At 30.1% G+C, this 20,289-nt stretch overlaps 1 protein-coding gene across 1 annotated transcript; it reads right to left on the bottom strand.

Annotated features, from left to right (window-relative positions):
• Window positions 1-14,214: 14,214 nt before the first annotated feature.
• Window positions 14,215-15,558, bottom strand: LOC145166165 (aldose reductase-like). Its single transcript, XM_079085092.1, has 5 exons — window positions 15,274-15,558; window positions 14,991-15,056; window positions 14,857-14,930; window positions 14,686-14,753; window positions 14,215-14,618 (listed from the first exon to the last, which is right to left on the bottom strand). Coding segments are annotated over exons 1-4 (282 nt in total). The 5' UTR covers window positions 15,415-15,558; the 3' UTR covers window positions 14,215-14,618; window positions 14,686-14,752.
• Between the last annotated feature and the right edge of the window lie 4,731 nt (window positions 15,559-20,289).

The raw sequence follows: 20,289 nt of genomic DNA, 5'->3' as shown, positions 1-20,289 counted from the left end.
TATAGATCTGACCTTCTAACACTCAAAAATCACGTAAAGGTTCGATCTTTATGTCCATGCACCACACATCTAACTCTATTAGATGAAATAACCCTTACAATTGTGTCCTAGGCTCAATATTCTCATGTAACAGCATAAAGCTTGGTTTTTGGGACTCTCTGGACCTCTCAAGGTCCAGATCTAAAGTCTAATCCTCAAAGGGACTCCACATGCTCCATAACTCAACTAAAGAAGGGGGTAAAGAAACCCTAGATTCATGAGATCTACTACATACATGAAATTAGACATGGATTCATACCTCCAACAGCAACCTTTGATGGAATGATAGCAGATCTGAGCCCCTCAACCAACCTAGCTTGAATCCTCTCCTTCTTTCTTGCAAGAATGCACTAATGGTGATGTAATTAGCTCCTTCTCTCACTCTCTATGCTCTCTGGTTCGTTTGGGTCTCTCAAGTGTGTGTGTGTGGCCGCCAATGAAGGCCATAAGGACCCTTAAATAGGGCACAGGCCCAAAGATTTAGGGTTTCTGTCCACAGCGCGGACTCGTCGAGTCGACTCACCTACTCGTCGAGTCCCATCATTAATCCGAGTCATCAGTCGCGATCCTACTCGACGATTTTAAGCGTCAACTCGTCGAGTCCCTCTTCTGAGCTCAAAAATAAATACTTAAATTATGATACCTGGAAATCCGAATGTTACATTGAGGTTGCTCTCAGCAGTCCTCAGGAGTCCTTGAAGTTTACTCAAGGTGACCTTTTCCTTATTCATGTGGTAGGTCATTCTGAATTGGTTGTAGCAGAAAGGCAAGGAGTGGAGGATGATGTCGATAGCCAAATCCTCATCAAACTTAACATTAAGTTTGAGAAGACGATCAACATACCTCTGCATCTTCTGCAGATGAGCGGTTAGAGATTCTCCACTCCCCATCTTAGCGGTGATCATGTTAGTAATGATCTCATAGCGCTCTTGCCTCGTGCTTTGGTGGTACCTGTCCAGCAAATCTTGATGCATCTCATATGGATACATGTCCTCATAGTACTTTTGGAGTTCGAGGTTCATGGTGGCCAGCATGATGCAATGAACATTCATAGCATCACGCTCGTGGGCCTCAAAGGCGGCCAACTCTTCAGGAGTAGCAACTTCTGGGTTGATCTTTTCTAGTTTCTCATCGAGGACATATTCTTTGTCCTCGTAGCGAGTGATCATGTGAATGTATCTCATCCACTCGTTGAAATTCGACCCATCAAATGTCACCTTTTGACATAGGTTCATTAGCGAGAATGACCCAGAAGCGTTGTTGTTTGCGTTTGCGTTAGACATCTGAAATAGAAAGGAACAAAGTTTGATTAGAAATGAATCCCCAATTAAACACCCAAATGAGAAATTAGGGCTAGGATCCAACAACATTATTTACAACTTAGAAAAGGGATGTCGTAATCTAAAAGTAAATAATTTGAAGGTAAGTGAATGAAGATTCACTAATTTTCACCATGAAAAACGAAAAAGAGATTAAGTTTTAAATGTATTTGAAAATTCCTAGATTATTTTTGAGATTCATTGAATATTTCAATGGCATGTTTAAATCTCAATATGCACTTCAAATTTGCGACTGGGATGTCGAGGATCGCAAACAAGTTGTGAATAACCATGCGAATCAACGTGGTGCACTCAATGTCTCTATCACCTAATCAATGTGCCGGTTAGCCGCGCACGCTCCATTGATCTATGATAAACATCGAGCCATCCTTTGCCACCAATGTCAATCCCAAATTAGTGTGCCGGTAAGCCACGCACGCTCCACTAACATTTGACAAGGGTACAAAGTGTAATTCCATGGAATAGCATCATTTTTCACATTTTACCCTAAAGTAACTAGGATTGGGAATTTGAAAAAACATTGTAGTTACTTTGCAATATTCATTATACTTATAATGAGGAATTAAATGCCCTATCCTATCCGTTCGGCTAACGACCCTCCACCAATCAAGGAAGCGGTGGGTGTGAGTGAACACCCATTAAGCGCCATTTTATAGGCAACAACCTTATACCCCCTTATAGACTGGCTCTGTGAATGAGGCCTACTAGCGATAAGACTAGCTTATTCTTATACATACATATATATATATATATATATATATATATATATATATATATATATATATATATATATTAATCTTGTAATAAATAAAGTATAAGATTGAATTTTAAACTTGTAAAATTCTAAGGGTTGAAATTTAAAAATTTTCAAAATTAAACTTTTAATCAAAATAAATTTCAAAACTTGAGGGCAAGTTTTGAACTTTTCAAAACACAAAGGATCAAATAACAAATAATATAAATCAAACAATTAATTTAGTGATTATTTATATTTGACCTAATCCATTTTCTTGCAAGACAAGTTACCCAATTAATTCAAATAATCAAATTTAATCAAATAAGGAATTTATTATATAATCAATTGGTAATGATCTTTTGTTTCGGCAAGGATAGTACTACAATAACAATAAAATTCGAATTTTATCAGTAAAAACAGATTAGGCAACTATCCTTCAGCAAAAACAGCAAGAAATCCCGAGGAACCCTCTGTCTTACGATCTGACTCGCCGAGTTGGGCAGACTCGTCGAGTTCATAAAGTGACTCACCGAGTCATGTCGAACAGAAGGCCAGAAAATGATTTTCAGCATATTAGACATACAAATCATCCATACAACAGAAACCAATCAAGGCTCTGATACCACTGATGGGTTTTGAACATAAGAACTTTCCTATGTGCTCATGCAAACCCTAATGCTTGGATCTAGGTTTATCTATTGTACATGCAATTGAATCCAAGACTTACAAACCCTAATCTAGCATACATATTTGATCTTATTAAATACTACTAGATCTGAAAGTTTACCTCTTGGAAAAACCTCTTGAATCTTCTTCTTCTTGAGCTTAGAGTCACAAATGAAACTCCTCTAATGGCTTACAGACACCACAAGCAAGAAGGCAATATTGGAGAGAGGGAAGGAAGCTAATTTCGGCCCTAGGGTTTCTCTTGGGATTCCATTCACCGAAAATTGCAAGTGGGGCTCTCTATTTATACTGTAGGCTGCTAGGGTTTCAGTTTAAACCCTAATGGACAGCTTAGTCACCAAGCAGCCCAAGGAACCTTCTGGAATAAGGCCTTGGACGAAAATATGATGATCTTTCATCATAATTTCGTTCCCCCTTAGTCCATTAGGTTTCCCAGCCCAAAATTCAACTATCACACATTTGACAGTTTAAGCCCCTTTATTTAATTAATCTCTTTTAGTCACCAAATTAATTCCTAATTAATTTATGACTAATACTAATTAAATAAATATGATTTCTACTTTAATATATTATTATTATAATATATTAATAAACCATAATATCATCTCTCTCTCCTTAAATTACCTTGTCTAGTTGCTTTGGTGAAGGCAACCCAAAAGGATCATGCACAACCGGGTCAAGTACATACCAAATATAGTTACGGGCTTAGACACTAATCCAACACTTTTCTGTTCTGATCTCGCTTAGCTGAATCGAAAGTGCTTGTTATGCTTTTAATGAAATCAGAAATTCATCATCTCAAATTGATAATCGAGATTTTCACAGGTTCTGATTTATTGTGACTTCCAGTTCACGATACCTAATTTCTAAATCGTCTGCAGATAATCGACGAATCGACACCGTCCCGCGAATTAACAGATCTGATATATTTTGTAACAGCCATTACCAGCTATATGTTTAGGGATTTTAAAGCCATATTCATCATTTGAAGTCATATGAAAAGGTAAAGAGAATATCATGATGTTCCAAAGTTTTCTAATCAGTTATAAACTAATGATTATACACTAGTTTCATCAACGATCCAGAATTTATTGTCGGCATATCTGAATCGATTGTGTTTTGCTTACGAATGTATTTTACCACCGAGATTTCTCCAGCAGCTACAATGAAGATTTGTGTTCGGTTATGCTTCATCACCTTCAATGGAAACAAACTTAATTGAAGATTCTTTGACTGTGAGCCGATCAATCATCTATTATCGACATTTCCTTCTCCGTTCTCCCCTGTTTTTCAATCCTCGTTGGACTCTTCCTCCAGATCGACATGTAATAAATTATTTCTAATGTGCATTTGATTTCAACTTTCTTTTTGATTCTGCATCGATTTAATTTGCATATGATATCAACTACCTATTTTAAAAGTTCTATGGGCATCTGTGCTGTAACTGGGAAATGAAGGTTCCATTATTAGCTTGAAAATGATTGGATTTGTATTTTGCTTTTCTTGATTGATAAACCTTTGAGTTACAATTCATACTTAATTATAAACCAACTCATTTTTTATAATATTTTTAGTTTGCAATGGTTTAACATGTCATTACTTATCACAACAAATTTCACCTGTTCTTATTTTCAACAAGTGCCTTGGTTGTGTATATGTTCAACAGGAGTCAAAATCATCATATTTCAAGGGCGTTTCAGGTATTTATCTCCACCTCCTTATATTTTAGGTTTAAAATTGCTGAATCTTGAATTTGTCATGATTTAACAAAATGCATATTGTTTTTATTAATGTACATTTTGAATTTGTTGGTTGCAGATGTCGTGAATGATAGAATTAACGAATCTCTTCAAGATAAACATGCACCCATTTACTATTAAAATGGCTAAGAAGGAAAAAGTAATTTGAGCAAATTTAATTTCCTTTATAATTATTTACATTAAAATTAGTTGATACATTTACTAGTAAAATTTCCCCATCATTATGGAACTTGAATAAGGTTGATTCCCCTAATTTAGTGTAATTATCCTATTGGTTGTTTAGCTTTTTAAGATTTCAAAACATTCACAATATGAATTCAATCGTACACAAATAGAAATATATGTTGATATTTAGGCACCAAGTTGGTTATCATGGCTTGTGTTTTTGCTTCTAAATTCTTGATGCAAACGAACTATAACTCGTCTGTTTTTTCTTTGATTTTTCTATTTAGGCAATGCCTCCGATACTCTAATGACATTAGGAAGAAACATATGGGTTACTGTTTTTTGCACAAAGCTAAGAGATTAGTGGCATTGATTACATTATATTTTCATTTTCACCATTAAAATTGCCATAAATTTCTTTTTTTCATAACTGAGTTTTCTTTTGGAACCTTATTGTAGGTTGCAAAAAGGGGATTACATATTGTTGCATAACATGGGTGAGTTATGCTACATTTATGATTAATTCATTTAATTGTATATGGTATTTGTGTTTCTTAAGTAATTACTAATTTCCATATTTTCCGTTTAGATTTTAGATTAAAATTAAAACTAGTGATCTTTGCAAGTGAGCAATATGTTCAAAATAATTTTTCTGATGGGAATTTCAGGAAGCACAAGCACTTGTTGCTGCTGCAGCTGAAGCTGTTGCAAGCAAAAGAGAGGTAACTTTTTTTTCTTTTTTATTCATATTTTTTTTATAAATGGTAAAAAATAGAGATCAATTAACTTTTCTAGTAATATCCATGAATTATTGTTTTATATTAATTATTGTTTTATATGAAATCGCATGTAATACACATATGAATCACATGTAAATCACAAATGAATTATATATAAATTATATGTGAATCACATATGAATTACATGTGATTCACATTTAAATCACATGTAATTCACATATGAATTACATGTAATTCACATGTAAATCACATGTTATTCACATGTAAATCACATGTTATTCACGTATGAATCACATATAATTCATATATGAATTACATGTGATTCACATGTAATTCACAGTAATTCACATATAAATTATATGTGATTCACATGCAATTCATATATGAATTACATGTGATTCACATGTAATTCACATATGAATTATATGTGATTCACATGTAAATCATATGTAATTCACATATGAATTACATGTGATTCACATGTAAATCATATATGTATTTTTGTGAGTGTTTTTGCATCAATAAAAATCTTTTTATTTTTTTGTAGATTTGGAAGAAATTGTGGTGAATATTGAAGAGGTGAAAAATGATAAATTGAAGAAAATATGAAAATATTGACAAGAAAACATGAAAACGCTTTGAAATTTTGTAGCATTTTTTTGTTTTTGATATTTTATATTGTATCGAATAAAATACTTATTGTATTGTGTTTATAGATTAGTAAATAAAATGAGTTTTCTTATGATTCCTTTACAAATATAATAATATATGAAATATGCATATATGCACTTGTAAAAATATGCATAAATGTATAAAAAATATGCATATATGCACCTAAAAAAATGCAGTTTTTTTTTTAAAATAGTGTCTTTTTTGAAAAAATTGTAGTTTTTTTGAAAAAATTGTAGTTTTTTTGAAAAAATTATAGTTTTTTTGAAAAAAATGTGGTTTTTGAAAAAACTGTAGTTTTTTTTTAAAATGCTGTTTTTTTAAAAAGAAAAGCAGTTTTATTTTTTATTTTTGAAAAAAGTTTAGTTTTTTTTGAAGAAAAATGCAGTTTTTTTTTTGAAAAAATTTGTAGGTTTTTTGAGAAAAAAATGCTTTTGTTTTTTGAAAAAATTACAGCTTTTTTTTAATATTTTTATTTTTATTTTAAATTTATGTTATTTTTTAAAAACTTTTTATTAATGTTTCCAATAACACAAAAAAATTAAACATTAAATGAGATTGGTATCATTACGATCATGTCTTTATTGAATTAGTTTTGATCTAACGATCCACTTTTAGTTCTCGGGTTCTTGGGAAACTATGAGTTCTCAACCGATCTCATCCCTATATATATATATATATATATATATATATATATATATATATATATATATATATATATATATATATATATATATATATATATATATATGGGATGTGAATATACATTACAGCCCCACCTAAGCTTAGGTACTAAACCTCTAAAATATATCGTTTTAACTAAGTAATTATACTCGATTTGGTTTTCACTTAGTAATATATCGTCCCCAATAACAATTTTTCCCTCCATTATCGTTTTACCATCTTTGTTTTCTTTCCTCCATTATCGTTTATTACTTCACCCTAGTGAACATTATTGTTTTCCATCGTCACGAAGGAGGAAGATAATCAATGTTGTTGCTTCCTTATCAAAACTATTGTGTACGTCATGAAACCACATCTTCAAGTGTTAATCGTGAATCCCCTAATCGTACTCTTTATATAGTAAAACAATGTATTTTCATGAGGTTTAGTACCTAAGCTTAGGTGGGGCTGTAATGTATATTCACTTTTCTCATATATATATATATATATATATATATATATATATATATATATATATATATATATATATATATATATAGGGCTAGGTTATTTTGTTTCTTACATTTATTGTGTGGTAGAATGCACCAATAGAAATTTAGTAAATTAAATAAATTAGATATTAAATGATTTCCATAATTATATGTATATTAAAAGATATCCATAATTATAATTTTCTTTTTATGGAAACTAATTAAATCTGTCATTAATGTCAACAATAACATTCTTTCAGAATAAATTCGCATTTAGGTTTTTATATATGAGTTCGTATTTTGTTTCAGGATTCACTCACTTAAAATACAATAAAGTTGCACGAAATATGAAGAACGAGAGTGTATTCTACTAGAATACACACTCATTCTGCTGGAAGACACTCTCATTCTTCTAGATATGAATTCATTCTGAAAGAATATTATTGTTGACATTAATGAAGAATTTAATTAGTTTCCATAAAAATGAATTATAAGTATGGATAAAATTTAATATACATATAATTAATAGTAAATTCTTATTGGTGCATTCTAGCACACAATAGATGTGAGAAACATTTGAACCTACCTCTATATATATATATATATATATATATATATATATATATATATATATATATATATATATATATATATATATATTCAATAAATAATTTATTACTAATTACTTTTTGATGGGAAGGCGGGATTACAACGTTTAATTTCCCGCCAAAAATCCATAATATTCTACCCTTTCATTACCTGGTAAATCCCGCGTCATGCCTTTTCTAGTCCTTCTCTAAAGAATCAACAACGATGCCCATTTCCCTTTTACACAAGCACTGATTCGATATGTTAATTCACCCACAAAGGAGAGAAAGAGAGAATGTCAGAGAAGGAAAATGAAAATAAATACAAACATAAACATAGAGGGGAAGAAACCCAGAGGAGTATTGAGAGGTAAAAGCGCATGAGATTAGAAATTAGATTCGAGAGCCAAGATTAACATCGAGACCTTACTAAAATCTTCATCCTATCCAAAATGCAGATTTCCATCGTGATCATACTAAAATTGAATTTGTACAAAGGATGACTAATACGATCTCTTCACTTTAATTCAAGCTATACCCTAAAAATTAGAAATTAGTTTCAAAAATCATACGTAGACATAGATAGACGATTGGACGAGGCCTCTCAAATTCATCCATCGCAGTTTTAAATCATCGACATAGCATCAGGTTCGTCCCTTTTATTAGGATTTTGTTCATGCTTTTGATTCCAACTTGAAGTTGCATAGATTGGGGCACTTAAAGTTAATTATTTATTATGATATTTGTGAGTTATTGATTTAATTAAGTTTATTGTGTCCACTTGATGAGTTATGATGAACCAACGTTTTTCTTGGTGTCTTTTTTGTAATCTGCATTGATTTTTGATTCCCAGGTGATGTTTGGAAATTGAAACAGGAGTACTCTCTTTGTATAGAGTGGACATGTGACAGGTGTGAGATCCTTCTTGTTGGCGTTTGTACATTGATGTGTATAGTAACTCTAGTGTTCTAGACAAAAAAAACATCAATTTATAACAAACAATTGATGAAGAAGATGATGATGAGTGTTATCCACCATGGAAGCTAAAGTGCTCATCAATCCTTATTTTCTCCACCTATTTGAGAATATGGAATTATGTCAGATAATTTTGGAATACAAGGAGTTAAAAAGTATTTGCCTACACTTATAAAAAAAGAAAACAACTGTTATTTCATGTCTGTGCAAAAGACAAAAATGTCATCTTACTAGCACTAACAAGCTTGTGGTGACCATTGTGTTTTTTGTCACTGATTAACACTTTTTGTAGTTAGAAATATTTTCACGGTTAAGTAAATAAAGGACATATGCAAAAAAGAGCATCATATTTTACCTACTTATAGCAATGTTTTATCCAAATATAAATCATTTTTCACTGTTATAATTGGATAAGTTTTTTAAAATATTAATGCAAGTAAGAAAAAACTTAGAATATAATTTATAACGCTTTAATAAGATGAAAATAAAAGTAAAATGTTGTTAAACAAAATAAAAATAAGATGAAATAATATAATTAAAAAAGTATGTTGCTAATACTGTTTCTAGCCTACAAAAAATGTATCATATTGAAACTTGAAACATATTTTTAACAGTTTTCTCAATTTTTATAGAGCAATAAACATTAATACATATCATAACTTTTTTAAAACTTTATAAGTTCTCATTATTTTTAAAATACATTTGCTTTTCAAGGAGAGAAAAGGAAACCAAGATTTTTATGAGGTTTAAAGATATTGATTGTACTTTCAGCTAATCAAAACTGAAGAGTTCTAATTTTTTGTGACTTTCAGAAAAGTAAAGTGGAATATTTATTAATAACAAGAACCCTTGCGTAAATATATACCGTTATAATTTATAATTTATTTGTTTTTTTAATTATAGTTATGAGCTACCTATATGCCACAAGATTTTCGAGATACATTAATTAGACAATAAAGAGAACGTCCTAAAAGAAATAAAGAATTGGAAGTTGATGTTCTAATAAACTCCCGGGAAAACTAAAACTCTTGAAGCATATCTTCTTACTATTATCCTCTTTCGATAACAGGTATGTCAAAAATACCTGGTTGTTGATAAACGGCTCCTATGACAATCATATAATACGTGTTTCATATTTAGAGAACCCGGTTGTGTTTTAAAAACCGAGTCACAAAACCCTACAGCTAAAAGCCCCGGTTGTTTCAAGAGAAACCGAGTTCTTTAAGTATACTATACAACCCGGTTATTTGCTTGAAGTCGGCTCATATGGTACCCTCCTTTATCAAACCTTGTTTTTACATAGTATAACGTGGTTTTTTCATAAACCTGGTCCTATTAAGCGATTCTTATGTATTTTTTCGTAGTAGTGTTATCATTTTATTTATATTTATTTCAAAATTTTACTTTAAAAAATATTTAATGTTTACATCTTTTATTTAATTTTTTTAATCAACTCGTGTAGTACACGAGTCTCACACATAGTACTTAATAAACTAACTTATAAAATGATGTCATTGTGGGTATTGCGGGGTTTTTTAAATATATAGAAACTAATTGTAAGACTCATGTATTACATGGGTTTATTCAAAAAAATAAACAAACATAAAGATCTAACAATTTAGAAAATTTCAATTTATAAGAAAAAAATAAATATTTAATTATTAAAATTGAAGTGCTTATTTATGTTTTAAGTTTTAACTAATAATTTAAATAAATAAACAACTAAAACAATTGAAATTTAGAAACTTAGAAATTACAAGGAAAATTGCATTAATGAATTGGATATAAATTAATTATTACATTTAAGTATTAATAAAATGAAAAAACCCATAAAATGTCACATGGATATAATTTAATATAAATTTACCACAAAATGACATATGCATAATGCATAAGAGGATAACAAGTAACAAAATTATTTTTATTTATTAGGAAGGAAATGAAACTTGACTTAAAATTTCATTTATTCTCAAATATATGAATCAAATTGTTAGTAGTTTTGAATTTTTTTGAAGTTTTTGTTCAGTTTCAGTTTTTCTTTCACACCCTGGATAACATGGCAAAAAACAATCTCAAATAATACTATCTATACATACTTAAATGAGTAGACAATAATATTGATTTGTTATTGTTGCTAAAGTAAATCGTTTTTTGATCTAGCATAGTTTGCATGAGTTTGTTTTTAAACCTTAAAAAATAAAATTATAGATATTACACATTTACATAACTTGATCATGTAAAAAAAAAATACGAACCAAATTAAATAGAATAATAGAATAAGAAAGGCCATGTCTGGACCAATATAACGTTAAACTTGTCGACCCATTTCAGCCCAATCATTAACATATATAATATTATATATTATACTATTATACTATTATACTCTTATAGTAATGTATTTTGACATTCTTTTTTATCATGCATTTAATAAACTTTGACAATGTTAAGTTACCGTTTGAAAAAAAAAAAAAAAAAAAAGGTGATTCATTTTACTATAAAATTTTGGGTTTATGGTTTACTTTAAATTGTCACTAGCCTTGTATTAAACTTTCAAGCAAAATTGAAATGGAAAATATACTTTTAAATTTCAAGAATCGTTTAAGTTTAGCAAAAACTATTGTAGATTCTGAACTAGATCATATTTCTTGACTTCCTACATTATTTTTGTTTTAGAACTGAAGTAACGATTTGTAGTGCATATATAGTTAATAAAAAATGTAACCATGAGTTAAATGTTTAAATTAAAGAAAGTAAAAACATCTTGTGAAGTGTCATTAAAGGTTATAAACATTTATGCCATTTGCCTATGGGTAAATATTTTGCTTTGATCTATCTAAAGCATTATCAAGAAAAAAAAATATTGCATTTATCTTTTGATATCAAAATAAAAATATGCAATTGTATTTATTTAAAGCAAACATTTGACATCGAACTTTTCTTTTTCGATATTGTCCGAATAATGGAACCATCCATTGATGTGTCGGTTTTTCTTATATGGCAAATAACATGACATTAGGTGGTGGCATGTCAGTATCTAAAAATATATGGTTAATTAAAAGAAAGACCCAATGTTTTGGCCATTTTCCATAAGATAACAACTTTTTTTTACAATTTAAACCAAAAAAATGATAAAAGTTTTGATTTTCGACGCTTTTTAATAGGTTACATGTTACCGTCCATTGAAGTCTCATGAAAGTTACCTCATATTGTATCTTAATTACCCGGCCATTAATACTTAATTAGAACCGATATTTGGTTAAGATTTCCTATTTTATAGATATAATGTCAAAATCTTTGAATATAAAGTTTAATAATCATGCACCCAACATCCCAGTATATATATATATATATATATATACACACACACACACATTACGATGTCCGTTTAAGCCCCCACTAATCTAAAATTTAAGCTCCGCCCCTGACTAACGGTAAATATGGTGAGTTTTACATCATTCTCAACCACCACCCCACGTCATTATGTTCATCTTATTTTTAATTATTTAAATTAAAAATATTTTTTTTAATTATTTAAAATATATATAGAGAGAGAGAGATAGAGAGAGAGAAAGAAACTAATTGGATCTTAGATTAGTCTTCCCCACCACAAATAACCACGACGACTACCGACCACTAACGATCGGGATGGTGTTCATAAATAGTGATTGTTGCCAAGTGGACCATGGAGGTATCCTTGATATGCATTGCAGATAAATTATGTGTGAAAGTTTGGTACACGTCAAATTGGTACAACCATGTCAAAATAATGTGAGCTTGCCTTATAAGTTATAATAATGATTATTTTAGGATAGAGTTACACCATATTATTATGTGCAACCATGTTAGAATATTGTGAGAAAACCTTATAATGAGATATTATTTTAGGATGGACACTATGGTAGCCAGGGCCGGCTCTATATGTAGATGAACAAAGTTAGGGCTTAGGGCCCCCACTTCTTGAGGGCCCCACTTAACCCAAATACCTAATACAGTCCAATGTCCAAATACAGTCAGTATTAGCTGAATCGCTGACTTGCTATACAAACACCTCAAAATTTTCAAACGCCTCAAAACTTTTATTCATCAGTTCTTCTTCTACAAGCGACAATCACACTTCTCTTCTTCTTCTTCTTCTTCTTCTTAGGGGTGGCTCAAAAATCGGACTCTGAACTGAAATACACGCATCACCTTTTGTTCTTCCTCTTGCTTCTCTATTCATGGCTTCTCTATTCTCAGACTCTCAACTCTGATTAACTGATAACTGACTCCATTGTTCAAAAAATCTGATGAATAATGATTCAAATCTGTCACTGAAAACGGTATGTGTAATTTTTTCACATTTCAATTTCATTTTTGCATTATCTGTCATCTGAATCTTAGAATATGATTATCTAATTAGGGTGTCACTGTCATACTGTGTTGTTGAAATTGTTTCTGGAATCAGGCATACTTATAATCTGATATATCAAAACTAATTATCTAATTATGGTTAATAGTTAAAGCTGATTAGGGTTAATGTTTTGCAGTTTTTATATTTTTGAGTTATATGATTCTTGATTCTATTCTTTATTGATTACGACAGATTACAAAATAAATGAATTAGGTTTGAACGAATTTCAGAGTTTGAGTTTTAGACTACAGTTTTCCAGATTTGAGCTTTCCATTATCTTCTAAACCTCTATTATCAAATCTCAAGGTGGCAGGTATAATCCTAAATTCCTAATTGTCTAATCCATATTTTCTATACTTGTAGTAGTTTTATTGGTGATTGTTCATTGTTATTATTAATCAAATAATTAATAATATTGTCAAAGGGCCCCAACTTTTTGGTTCGCTTAGAGCACCCAAACTGGTTGAGCCGGCCCTGATGGTAGCATATTACGAGCAACCATATCAACCACCCACAAAACCAAGACGTCATCACATGTAAAATATTTGAAAAACGGCCAAAATGAAAAAGTTCACCAATCTTTATTTTTAAAATATTAAAAAATGTTAGCTATTATTCGAAAATGATCAAAATATTGGGTCTTTCATACAATTAACCTAACACGTTAATGTGACAACACATGACAACTAACATGATACCATAACAACCGTCACATAATCAAAACTTGCATGTCAAAAAATGGTATATAACTTATAACCAACAAAAAAGGGTTAAAACGAAAATGTTAACCGCTATTTTAGTTTAAATCGTAAAAGAAATTGCCAAAATATTTTTATCTACTATCCAAATAAAACTTTAATGGAAAATATATGTGATAACGTCATTGTAGCACAATGAAGTTATGAGTTTTGTCCGATTTGATCATTTATGTTTTTTCTTATGCAGTAGGTCATCTAAGTTTTACTCTACATGTCAATTAAGTCATTATTGTTAGTTTTTAACCATTCATCCGTTAACCAGTTATTCTAAATTACATGAATGGCCCCTACGGTTAAAATTTTATTCGTAATTGGTCCTTTACCAGCTATGGTTTAAATTACATGATCAAAACTGTCACATTTCTAAAACTCGTGGGGACCAAAGTGTAAATTTCTTATCTTCTCCCTATTAAATCGATTTCCGATTGTCCGAATCAATTTCCGTTTTCTTGATATGCGTTTGAAACCAAAACCCCCATGGGAATAGCTTCGTTGGAACTAGGTTTTGTGTTACGAGCTTCTCCATTTCTCTCCAAACACCTTCAATGTCGAAGTTCAAGACATCTCCTACCTTAGGAGGCCTACTGCTCCTTCTTTAAGACGAAATGGCCAATGGATCTATAAATCAGTGTTATTAAAATTTCTTGGAATAGAATTGGAATTTGAGAACCATAATGAAATTTACCAGATAAAGATCAAGGTAGCCGAGTTGAAGCTCTTGAAGTGTGTTCAACAATGCAAGACAAACCCTCTCTAGAGACAAATCATGGCACTTGTATGAGAATGTATATATGTTAAAGGAAACTCTATATTCCTTTCAACTTATCATCAAATTTACTAAAAGTTCATGGTGTACCATAGCTTGGATGTGATGAAGAGATCCTTCCTCTCGATTACTTCATCCATGGTTGTCGTGAGACCATGCCCTACCTGCAAATAAGGTTCAATGTGTTTTGTTATTATAGTTAATAAGGAAAAAACGAATGTAACCTGTAAGATTCGAATGCCTCTTCGTAACCCCGTACTCTTAGTTGTATCAATGTGTTGATAACCAGCCTACAATTAAATTTACAATAAGAACAATAAAAACGATTGCATCGGCTTTGGAAGGTCCAGAATGCAGTAATTAATCTGGATCAATTTTATTTGTTTTGAAAAATTAAAATAACCTAAACTTAAGATCTGATTTTGGTCATGTAAGAATCGAGTTCAGATCAGGTACAGAAGAAAAAAGAATTAATAGGAAATAACAACGAATGATGATCGATGTGACCTCGAGAATAGCGGTGGCCACGGAATCGAAAGCTTGGGAACTAGATCTCCATGTCCCTAATCTGACGGCGGGAATTACGTGTCTACTCAACAATACGAATGATTGTACATATTCCTTTGCTCTTAATGTTGATTGCGCCATTGATTCTTCAATACTGAAAACCTCTAATTAAACCTTTCACTTCCGATTTCTTGCTTTATTCATATAGGGACTGAAGAACGAGTGGATGATGAACTAGCTTATTTGGTTTCAAACGGAGATCAAGAAAAGGGAATTTGATTTGGGATTAGAAGGCGATTTAACGGGGAAGAAGATAAGAAATTTACACTTTGGTCCCTAGAGTTTTAGAAATGTGACAGTTTGGTCATGTAATTTAAACCGTAGCCGGTAAGGGACCAATTACGAATAAAATTTTAACCCTAAGGGCTATTACTGTAATTTAGAATAATTGGTTACGGAGGATTGGTTAAAAACTAACGATAATGGCTTAATTGACATGTACAGTAAAATTTAGATAACCTATTGCACAAGAAAAAAAACATAAATGGTGAAATCGAACAAAACTCGTAATTTTATTGTGTTATAGTGACATATATATATATATATATATATATATATATATATATATATATATATATATATATATATATATATATATATATATATATATATATATATATATATATATATATATATGGCTTAGGTTATTTTGTTTTTACTAACTATTGTGTGCCAGAATGCACAGATCTGGACCAACGGATGAAATTAATCAATGGACATGGTTTGAGAGTGTATTATACAACAATGGGATAACATGTACCATATAATCACACAATTTTTAGCAAAAGGGTATTTTGGACAATTAACTACATTTATAAAAGGAATTTTTCGGATTTTTAGGGATATATAATTCTCCTAATTTAAAAAATCTGATTTTTTTTAACTAATTCAATTTTAATTTTAACTTAATTTGTAAACATAACCGATTTTATTCTGTCAGAATATTTTTTTGTTAGAAATATGTTCTTTCAGAATTTTATTATGTTAAAATATTATTGAAGAATAACAAAATTCTTGAATCCGAGGTTGAAAAATAACAATATTTTAATATATTCTTATACATCCGAACTTAAATACAAATTCATACATATTCTTACAAACTAAAAGCCTTATACATTTTACTATAATTATACATATTCTAAAAGAATATCAACAAAAATGAATAAAATTCTTAAAAAATAACAACATTCTTAAATTGTGAGTATGATCAAACTTTATTCATTCTTCAAGTTATTCCTATTAGGTCTTCAACGCATTCTTCCAGCCATTCCTATCACAAATACAACAAAAACTAATACTGGTTAAAAACATTTACTTGCAATTAACTATCACTTTATATATTCTAGTAGAATACATAGAATACATTATGGCCGAATACATAGATTTTATTTTGGCAGAATACATTCTGATAGAATACATATAATACATTCAAAAGTATCGTATTTACTGCTAATACAATTTTAGATTCCAAATATACAATAACGAAGGACAATAGAAATTGGAATTCAAAATCACAAATTGAACGAAAATAATACACAGACAAATTAATTACCTTTTTAAACAATTACATAAAACATGTGTTGCTAGTAATTCTGACAGAATGCATACCACAATGTTAAATTCGTTAAATTATCTTTCAAGCATTTCAACAAACACTTGTTAGGCATTATCATCAAACAAGCCAAAATTCATCTAAAACAATTAATGAAGTTAGAATAATAATGTGGGTGATAGGTGTGTATCAACAAAGACCATGATCCTTATAAATAGACAAAGAAATCATCAAAAAAAATGTTAAAAACCAATATGCGTATAATATATGCAATATAGTCATGTAATCCTAAAATTGCAATGAAAAAGATGGAGTCTTATATATAGGCATTTCATCAAACATTTAGAGGGCAGCATACATGTTATATGACAGAATACATATTGCATAAAATATATGTTACTAGTAATTCTGACAGAATACATGTTATATGACGGAATACATTCTCACAGAATATGGCATAATACATAGAATATGACAGAATACATAGAATACATTTTGACAAAATACATAGAATACATAGAATATGGCATAATACATAGAATATAACATAATCCATGTCTAAGATTACTAGAAACTATGTTTTAAATATAGAATTAGTCAATTTTTGAGAATTTGGCTTGAAACATCTCTTATGCATTTTATCAAACACCTTCTGTGCATTATCAAATTATCCTAGCTTGACCTTGAAATACAATGTCAAACACCTTCAACAAGTTGTATTAAACACCAAACACCTTCATAACACCGGAAATTGAACCAAACGCAGGAGAAAGATTCATGATATCATGGGATGTCAATAGAAATCGATTACATATGTTGAGATAATCAGAAATCAAATGCAGCTATACCAAACTTGAATTAAGAGAACATATATCCGATTCCACTAGTGAATTTTCAGAACTGGAAGATCTTAATTGGAAAGGACTTACCAGCTTGGTTCAAATAAAATGCAAAGAAATACATCCAAACAGATTGCAATCGTTGATTTTTCAGAAATGTTGTTCACAAAATCATTTATCCAAAACCAAATACATAAAATCGATTAAATAAAAAAAACGAGTTAAATAGAAGAAAAAGAAACTTACAGATTGATTGGAGAAGAAATTTATCCGTAGTCATGGGTCTGGAAATTTGATGATTGATAGTGGAGATGATGGCCGCCATGGTGGGTTTCTTCTCCTGGTATAATGAAGGAGTCGATGGTGAAGATTGAAGAAGCAATTTAAGGACGAATGGTGAGTGTTTTTTTAGGGTTAACAAACTAGTTTCCCTGGACATTAAATATTTTAAATATTTACCAAAATTAAATATAGTCAAGATTACTATTATACCCTTTTCTGATTTATTATTAAATTTATTTTTGCTTAATTTTGATTGGTTGTTAGAGGCACACAATACTTGTTGAAAACATTTGAACCTAACTTTTATATATATATATATATATATATATATATATATATATATATATATATATATATATATATATATATATATATATATATATATCCATGAGTGTAGTTGTGACATTGGGTCAATAAATTTAAAAATCATTAGAAAATATTAGGAATTTTATAAACATGTTATTTTAGACAATATGATGTAAATTTATAAATAGTTTTTATAAATAACCGGTTCTAATTAATACGAAAAATAACAAATTATTTAGATCATAGTAAACAAAACAACTTTTGTAGTTTTGTACAAATCAAATTTTGAAAAAGGAGAAAACATTATTTGCATTTATTTGGAAGGCGACTTAAAAGATATGAAAAGCAATCGTACCAGTTTCTACCACAAGAGCGAGCCACGTTGGGTTAAACCCACATGGTCTAAGGAATCAGAATTATTTCCAAATTCGTGGTTGTTGCCCACCCACGCCCCACCCCTATATGATTCCTTTCTCCTTTTTTCCTAGTAGTTTGTGCTCTATCCCTTCCCATTATTTAATTCATAAAAATAATTATAACTAAATATATCTATCTCATTTGTTTATTAACAATTATATAATATACCAGTTGATGAATCACCGGATCGAATTGAGGTACTGGATAGGTTCTTGGGCAGGGAAGTAGTGATCTTCTATTTTGTATCACTCGACATAAAGATAGGTAGTGTTATCTTTCTAAAAATATTTAAAATCAACATTGTTCATATCAAATCGAGCTCAAGCCTGTCGAACATCTTATCAAGCAGTGTTCGAGCATTAAAATAATCGGCTGGTGAAGCTTACTAAATTCAGTAGAGTTACATTTTTAAAATTTTATTTTATTCATAATTATATAATCTAGTCAGCTTGAAAGTGACGATTATTTTAATAAAGTCGAGCTCGAGCTTTAAAATTATGCATTGATCGAGCTCGAGTCAGGTTTGAGCTTTGAGTTAAGCTCGAGTTCCGTATTATATCAACTCAACACGACTTCTTTAATCCTCTGTTGACATTTATAAATGCCAATAACTTATTGTTTGATAACAACTTTTTGATTTTTGAGTGTTTTCTGGACATCTTAAATACATCATTATCATTCCTATTTTTGATCCTTTTTATGTTGGTGTTTTGTTAAGTTTAAATCCTCAATACTTACATTATTTTAGATCAATAATGAGTTATCTATCTTCCACATACTTTGTCTTGCTTTGGATATCTACTCAACATTCCGATTTAGTCTATAAAAATAATTGGTGGTTGTGGTTGTCAATGCAACTACTTGACCGAGGGCGGGGGTGGGGGCGGAGACGGAGCGAAGTGGTTTCCGGGGTGGGGCTACTACTCCGTTTCGTCTCATTAATGTAAAAAAAAATTGTTTTTTTTTTTTTTTTGCTTTTTTCTATGAAGATGAAATCAGCTATAACAATAAATACAACTGCTAGCTGGTGTCATTACTATTGAAGTTTATGTGTTGCCACTTAAAATAACTTTTGAAATATAGTAGTAACAAATCTATTAATATTTTTTTATAGTTGTTTAAACATATATATTTTTTTATAAAACCTTAAGACTTTTCATGTCATTTCGTAATTTTTATTTAAATTTAATAACTTTAACTTTTTTAAAAGTTAAAGAATTTTGTCATCCTCAGTTAATATTTGAAATATTTGATACATAATTAAATATGTAATACTTGAAATCCAACACATACAAACTAACACAATAACTTTTGCATCAACCTTAGTAGCATGGTGACATTTTTCTATTTTTTTATAAATAAAAATCAGGAGAGCAGTTATAAAGAATTGTTTATGATAATCAAAAAGTGTCTAAGAATATATATAATTGTGTTTTCATCAGGGTTTATAAGCAAGTTTCTCTGTGACTCTTTCGGTATGTAGTGGTTTTTTCTTTTCTTTCTATCTTGGATTCGTTGTTTGGTTTTTTATGATTATCTCAGTTTTTTGCTACTACATTT

This window comes from Lactuca virosa, chromosome 3, assembly GCF_052849685.1.
Source record: "Lactuca virosa cultivar CGN04683 chromosome 3, Lactuca_virosa_CGN04683_v6, whole genome shotgun sequence".
NCBI classification, from domain to species: Eukaryota; Viridiplantae; Streptophyta; class Magnoliopsida; order Asterales; family Asteraceae; genus Lactuca; species Lactuca virosa.
The sequence above is the reverse complement of the archived record's forward strand: the minus strand, read 5'-3'. Positions and strand labels throughout refer to the sequence as shown.